Source organism: Medicago truncatula, chromosome 4, assembly GCF_003473485.1.
Source record: "Medicago truncatula cultivar Jemalong A17 chromosome 4, MtrunA17r5.0-ANR, whole genome shotgun sequence".
Lineage (NCBI taxonomy): Eukaryota > Viridiplantae > Streptophyta > Magnoliopsida > Fabales > Fabaceae > Medicago > Medicago truncatula.
In genome coordinates, this window is record NC_053045.1 from 1061080 (window position 1) to 1069280 (window position 8201).

An 8201-nucleotide genomic window follows, 5' to 3' on the forward strand; every position below is an offset into this window, starting at 1 on the left:
TAAAATTTACTTGTGACTTGCATAATATCAAATATTCTTGTTAAATTGATCCTTTATCTTGCTCAGTTATATTGTTTGTTTAACAAAATGTATGTATGATGTTATGCACAAAATAAGTGATGGCTTAACATCATAACCAAGATTAATAGCTCAAATGAACTCTAAGGCTCCATCATAATGAAAGAGGAACAAATGTAAAATGTCATTATTGGTTGATTATGCATTAGTATTTTCTATCAGTTTCTTATGGTGATTGATTGGATCTTGAAGTGGTGCTAGAGGTTGTCCTTTTATCTATTGTAGACATGGATTAGTAGTCTTCTTACTCTCAACTCAACAATTCAATTTTTATTTTCATACGCACACATTAAGATGCAATTTATATGTTTTATGTTAATTCATGAGATAATTGTGAATTATGAAGCTCAAATAATTAATGCTCGTCTTAAATATAAGCCAAAGTTAAATGCATTTGGTTCAATTTTCGATCAAATACATTTGATTTTTTTTTTTACTTTATAATTTATTTGAGTTGTATAAGCAAAGCAGGGCACATGCACACATCACATCACATGTATAACCTGAAATTTCCCACATATTAGAGGTCCTTATCTAATACTAGTTTCTATTTTTATTGTGTTTCCTTTTTTTTTTTTCATCCTTAATCAGTATTCCAAGAGCACCGGTTAACATGATCCAAAAAAGAAAGGGAGAAAGAAAGGTTATTGAATCATTTTTGGAGGAGACAAAATTAATTTTTGTCCCTGCTTGTTTGACTTCAATTCCAAACCCCATTCCTCCAAGGCAATGCCCAGCTATATTACAAATGAACAATATCACTTCACCTTATTGAGAACCACTTGATCTTCCCACTCTCAAACTTAGCCAGATGATCGAAAAATATCCTCTCTCACTTTATACACATTATGTTGCCCCTTCACATACTTGAAAACTAAACCAATACTATACTTCGGCAAGCACAATGAAAATAATTGAAGAGGTTGTGGCCAACAGCCAACCTAAGCATAATGTGTATATATGTACCTTACCTTTACATAACATAATTGAATATATAAACCCTTATTTACTCTCGAATAGAAGGGCAAGCGGACAATAAGCTACGCCGTTAGGTTTTTTTGGATGGTAAAATCAATCATCGAAAACACAACATTCATGAACCTTGTCAGAACACACTTTCTTATGTTTGACCACTATGTTTGACACAACTTTTAGAGTTGCTTGTCCTACCATAAAAAGGTCTGACACCTAATCCCATAAGTGGTGAAACTTAAGTCGTCCACATATGCATGTTTTCCTCCTACCCATCCATACTCTTTAAACTTTTGAACGAATTTTTGCTGGAATCTTTTTCAAAAACATTATTTTTTTTTTATAAAATATGAACTAAATATGAATCTTTTTGCCAAAATTTATAATGTAACCCAAATATAAAATTAATATAATAATTGTAATAAAAATACTGTTTATATTTACTTAAATAAGTAGGTCTGGTAGGTCCAAAAAACTTTTTTTATTGCTCATGTTTTGACTTTTTTTAATTGTCACTTTTTCGTTTTTTATTTTTCTCAAAATATTTATTATTTTAAAATATCAATGTAATATTTATTTAATTTTTCACTAATATACACATATTTAATTTCACGAGAATTGTTGTTCCCACATTTGATAAGGCTGTGGTACACGAGTAATTTACTTTTTTGCCCGATCGGCAGTTAACTGCCGAGGAATTAGAAATCCGACTGCAGTTAACTGCCGAGAAAAATCTCGGTAGTTAACTGCCGAGGATCTTCTACTACAAATCTGGCATAAGCTCTCTCATTCATTGTTCATATCATCTTCTTCAAATTTCTCTCACGAATCTTTCTAAAAAACACAATCAAATCCAATCAAATTTATTCAACAAAACCACAAGTAAGTAATTATAATGCTATTAACTTACATTTTAGTTGTTATAAATGTTTTTATTTTTTTAGTTTTTGAGTACATTTATTATTTTTTAGTTTTGACTAGATTTACATGTTATAATTAATTTTTAGGGTGGATGTTAGTTGATTAATGTTGTTAAAATATTTGCATGATGTTTATGTTATAATTTAGAATTTTAGGGTTATTTATTATTTTGTTGTTTTATATTTATTTTTTTATTTTAGTTTTTAATTAGATTTACATGTTATAAATCATTTTTAGATTAGATGTTAGTTGATTAATGTTATATTATATGATTAATTTTTTTATTTTAGTAAGAGTATATGATTTATAATTTTAGGGTTATTTTTATGAATTTTAGAGTCTATGTATAATGTGCACATCAAGTGTTTGATGAAATGTTTGAATGAGTTTTTCATTGATTGTTTTTAATTTCTTATTGTGTAGATTTGAAATAATGGTCGGGTGGATCGACATTCATGCGCAATTCAACGGCGGAGAACCTCAGAGGTTGAAGGTTCGGTGCCTTGGTGTAACGTTAAGAGGTCTCAAGGATCAACTGACTGAATTCAACCAAGAAGTCAACCCCAAAGACACAAGGAGGGTGGAACGCCTTGTATAAACGTCCAACGCTAGACGAGGGGAGAGTTTCATTCACTTGGGTGGAATTAACGAACGACGAAAACGTGACGAACATGTTTTGGGAGCACAGCATGTTCCAGTGGATCGATATGCGGGTGACGTTGCTGAGATCAACTGAAGATATCATCAACAACTTGATTCCGCCAGAAGATCGTCATTAGTTAGGGTAAGGTACATTCCAACTGCAACAATTGTCTTACCTTTGAATGAGATAAATTCAAATCGGCCAAACAACATGACTCAAGCATTTCGCTCGGCATTCATGTTTTTCCTTTGAAAAGATTAAATTCTTGTTAGGCTGGTTTAGATGAAGGTATTAAGTGTCAAGGAATGAACCTCATTTCGTTGGCACTTGAATACCATCATCTAAATCAAGCCTAACAAAAATTTATTCTTTTCAAAGGAAAACATGAATGTCGAGCGAAATTCTTGAGTCCTGTTGTTTGACAGGTTTGAATTTATCTCATTCAAAGGTAAGACAATTGTTGCAGTTGGAATGCACATTCCAACTGCAACAATTGTCTTACTCTGGATGGGGCAATTCAAACTTGTTAATCGGCAGGACTCCAGCATTCGATAAGCGTCTTGAACGTTGGTATTCAAGTGTCAAGGAATGCACCTCATTCTTTTGACACTTGAATACCAGCGTTCAAGATGTTGATCGAATACTGGAGTCCTGCTGGTTAGCAAGTTTGAATTTGCCCCATTCAGTGGTAAGATGATTGTTGCAGTTGGAAGGTACATTCTGGAATGTAATGTAATGTGTAATGCAATGTAATGCGATGACATATATTTTGTTTTGAATGGAACAATAATTATCTTATTTATTCACTTTTCAAATTTATTTATTCATTACGCAATTTTAATTAGTTGAATTCACGTTAGATTTAATTAGTTTTTATTCGAATACGCAATAATTAAAAACGCGACTTTAATCGAAATTATTTCAAATGCAATTTTATTCTAAGTACCATAATGTCAAACAAAATGTGCGGAACACAAAAATAAAACATAAAAAAAAATCGAAAACAATTAGGCATTCATTCATTCATCCTCGTCACACAAGTCAATCGGGTTTCCCGCTACAGTCCCTGCGGCACCTTGTTTTGGTTGAGGACCAAAATAGCATGTTCTCTCGCTCCTCCTCAACCTCGAGTGATTGTACACCGGCACCTTCGAACCCTTCTTTTTTTCGGAACCATCGCAAACAATTATGTGCCACGTCATATGCGATTTTTCTTTGTTCTTCTCATCACCCTGAACGTTACTTTGATTTTGATTCTGAGACATATCTACATTAAAAACAAATGGCGATCAAAACCTAACTAAACAACAATGCCATAAAATCATAAAATCAAAAACTAAACCTAAACTTAAACTATCATCAAAACCTACACCTAAACCTAAACAATTCTAACAATTCTACAACGATTCATCAAAACCTAAACCTAACAATTCAATAAAAGTTCTCTAACAATTCTAACCTAAACTATCTTAACATATCATAAAATCATAAAATCAATAAAATATATATAATCGAACCTATATAATCAAAATTTAACAAAAAAAAAAAACAAACAATTCAACCGCAAAACAACAATGCAATAATTAAAAAAACTTATTTGTTTTTGTGATTGAAATTGGCTTGAAATGACTTGAAATAGCTCAAAATCGCACCTTGGAGATCAAAAAACGTAACAATGGAGTTTTGGAAACTCCTATGTCTGTTCTATTCTTATAACATTTTCCTCGGCAGTTAACTGCAGCCAGATTTCAAATTCATCGACAGTTAACTGCCGAAGGAGCAAAATCATATTTTACTAGTGTGGCATAACTTTATCAAATGTTGGAACATCAATTCTCTAATTTCACTCTTTTTCATTTTTGGTACACATATTTAGGGGGGTGTATTGGATCATGATTCTAAGGGATTTTAAAAGATTTTTTTATCATGAAAAAGTCTTGTGGTATTCAATCAAGACTCTTTCCAATTTAAAAAAGTCTTGTGTTATTCAATCAAGATTCCTTGTCATTTAAAAAGTCTTGTGGTATTCAATCAAGACTCTTAATCACTTAAAAAAAGTCTAGTGGTATTCAAAACCATTCAACTTTCGAAGGATTGTTTAATAAATCAGATTTTGATGGATTTTGTGGGATTTTCTAGTGAAATTTTAGCATGAAAAAGTCTTTCATGAAAACATAAGATTTCTTAGAATTGTTTTTTTCTTTTAAGATTTTACGATCTCTCCCCCTCTCTCCTCCCTTCTCTCTCACTCTCTCTTTTCCTCTCCTCTCTCTCCCCCCCCCCCCCCCCCCCCCCTCCCTTCTCTCTTTCTCTCTCTTTTCATCTCCTCATTCTCTCCCCCCCTCTCTCTCTAGCTCTCCCATAAAAGATAAATAAAAGGGTCTTTATTGAGATTTTGTGAAAGAAAGTGTGTTATGATGTTTTTTTCCAATTTTTTTTTTGAAGGAAGATATTTTTTTCAATTATTTCTTAAAGTTCATAAAATCTGTTGAAATCCATAAAATCATTTCAAATCCTTTAAAATCTTATGAATCAAAATCCATTGAAATCCTTAATAATCTTTTAAAAGTCTTTTAAAATCCTTAAAGACTTTTTTAAACAAAAATTATCCATTAAAATTCCAATCCAATACACCTCCTGACTCTATAAAATTGTTACATTATTTACAATCAATAAAATATTAATTTTACCATCAAAATCTAACTAAAAAACTTATTTCACAAGAAAAATCATATTTTTAGATCGATAGTAGTATTCATCGTCTTCTCAGTTTCATTTTCGGTTATACCATCGAAGCTTCTACCCATGGCGAAAACAATTCAATTATAACGACACCCTCTCACTATAAGGTACGATCTTTTCTTCACTGTTTGAATCTATTCGATTAACAAGTATAATAAATAACTCATTGTGCTCCTAATTTTTTCAATTTATCTTGTTATCTGTTATTTTTGGCAAACATTCTGTGTGTGACTGAAATTTTTGTTAAAATTTAAAGAAAATGGAAAAGTAGTTTGTTTAAGGAGTTGATATGACTTGAATTGTGGCTATAACTTATGGGGTTGAATTAGAATCCTAATTTTAACAAAGCACTATTGTTTTGTGATACGCGATTTAATACAAAATATTGTCAAATATTTGATATAAACAGCAATTTTCTGCAATCTGTGACTAACAATATGGTCACCTAGAGATGTATGTTATGCAAACTTCACACTCTCATCTTGGGCATGCATGAGATGATGTGTTAAGAGTCACGCATTGAATATTGTCATAACTAAGATTTGGTTATTATTATAAGTGAAGGCATATGCTAGCTTTTGGCAGAGAGAGTCCGAAGTTGGTTTATGGCTGCAACTAGTGTTAGTTTTCACATTTAGCAGTGAATGGGAGATATTTGAAGTATATCGGGCCGGGGTCAAGGTTTCATGTATTTGGATTCACCAAACCGGTACCCGACCCATAATACATGAATTAGGTCAGATTAGATGGATCTATTGGGAGCAACCCTGTAACTGACCTTTAAAACCCTCATTTTTCATATTTATATTTGATCAAAACGAGTTACGTTATTTGAACATCAAGATACAAACAATATATGTGACACTGTATGTTTATATTTATCTCTCTATTACTTTTTATAATGTTTAGGTATACTAATTTTTATCACACCGAAACAACTTCTTTCTACCTAGGGATGTCAATTTGCATTTATAAACGGGAATCCCCATAGGGATTATCCTATTTAGGGATCCACAAGCAGGGAATTTTTCCGCATGGGGACGAGGATGTGGATGAAAACGTGTTGTCACCTTTTTAACAAACTGCTATTGTTCCACGATACGCAAGTTAATACAACATGTTGTCAAATAGTGGTGATACTAGTGTCATAACATTGCAGCGTAGCAGAATTTGAACAAACTGTTATTTTCTGCAATCCGCAATTTACAATACTGAGTCTATCCTACAGATGTCTAGTAATGCAAATTTCACACTCTCATCTTCGACATGAGGTGACGTGTTAAGAGTCACAAATTGAATATTGTGATTATAGTGGGGGCAACTCTCACCCCAAATGTTAGCTTTTGCGGTTGAGTTGGTACTACTACTCACTTTCAATTTCTAAGACTTATATGACAGAGTTGGTCGATGCAAGTCTACATTGTTTTATTTCTGAATGTTAATGGAACTGCTCACATACATTTTCTCATTTGTGTTTAATTGATCATTTAGAGTATAGTTAAAGGAAAATATACTTTGAAATGATGTAATATAGCATGATAATGATAACCAATTTGGATGAAGATTGAATAAGGCCACGTATATAAATGACTGCTCAGATGATTTTTACTTGATCATATGCTTCCTTCTGACTGTGATATTTGCAAATCTGATTAGATATTTTACAGTTACTGCAAATCAAGGACTCAAGCAACTGTCATGGGTATAATCAGGAGGTTCTTCTCTTTTATAGCAGGGAATGTGGTTGGGATCTATGTGGCTCAGAATTACCAAGTTCCAAACATAAAGAAGGAAGCTGACAATTTCTTAGATTGGGCCAAGGAAATTGAGAAAAAATACCACAAACCTAACAAGAAAGATGATGATTAGAAAGAAACTAGAACTTCTCTGACACTACCAGTGGAATCAGGTTTTGTTTTGGGATTTTTGGGGGGCGATTTGTCCTCTATTATATAGGATCAAGTATCTTTATTAACTGACAAAAATTAGTTAAGGTCTCTAAAGAAGTATTCTTCAAAATTCATATACATAAACATGTCCGTTATTCAAGGAAAATGTTGTCATTTTCTTATCCTTGTTCTAAAATTTACTTGCGACTTACTTAGATTCTTGATGCTTGGATAGTATGTTAACTCTAGGACAGAAATTTCTTTACTGGCGATTGGAATTGAATTTCTCCCCATAATATCAAATATTCTTGTAACATTGATCCTTTAACTTGCTCGGTGATGATGACTGATTGGGGCATGTAATTTCAGAATGTTATATTGTTTGTTTAACAAAATGTATGTGTAATGTAATGCACAAGCAGGTGCAGGCTTAACATCATAACCGGAATTAATTTTAATCCCTTCATCAAATCTGTGTGTTTGCATTAGCTTTTTCATTTGTGAACCTCTAAGGCTCCATCATAATGAAAGAGGAACAAATGTAAAATGTGATTATTGGTTGATTATGAATTAGTTTTTTCTCTCAGTTACTTAAGGTGATTGATTGGATCTTGAAATGGTGCTAGAGGTGGTCCTTTTATCTATTGTAGATATGGATTAGTAGTCTTACTCTCAGCAATTCAATTTTCATTTTCATTTGCATACATTTAGATGCAAGTTATATTTTGTGTTAATTCATGAAATAGTTGTAAGTTATGAAGCTCAAATGATTAATTCTCGTCTTAAATATAAGCAAAAAGTCAATTGCATTTGATTCAAATTTCGATCAAGTACATTTTTTTTTTCTTTTTCTTTCTTTCTTTCTTATATCTGGAATGGAAGGTTGTATATGTGCTAAAACAAGAAGTTAATTTATTTGAGTTGTGTAAGCAGAGCAGGTCACATGCACACTCATC

General features: G+C 32.2%; 1 protein-coding gene across 2 annotated transcripts; it reads left to right on the forward strand.

The window, feature by feature from the left end:
• Positions 1-5313: 5313 nt before the first annotated feature.
• Positions 5314-7711, forward strand: LOC11420493 (short transmembrane mitochondrial protein 1). Of its 2 annotated transcripts, none has more exons than XM_003604214.4 (2): positions 5314-5463; positions 7013-7711. In XM_003604214.4, exon 2 carries the CDS (start codon positions 7055-7057, stop codon positions 7223-7225), a length of 171 nt encoding a protein of 56 aa, XP_003604262.1. In that variant the 5' UTR covers positions 5314-5463; positions 7013-7054; the 3' UTR covers positions 7226-7711. The 2 variants fall into 2 exon arrangements, with proteins under 2 accessions (XP_003604262.1, XP_024637199.1); XM_024781431.2 differs by having other exon boundaries at positions 7024-7711.
• Positions 7712-8201: the final 490 nt, after the last annotated feature.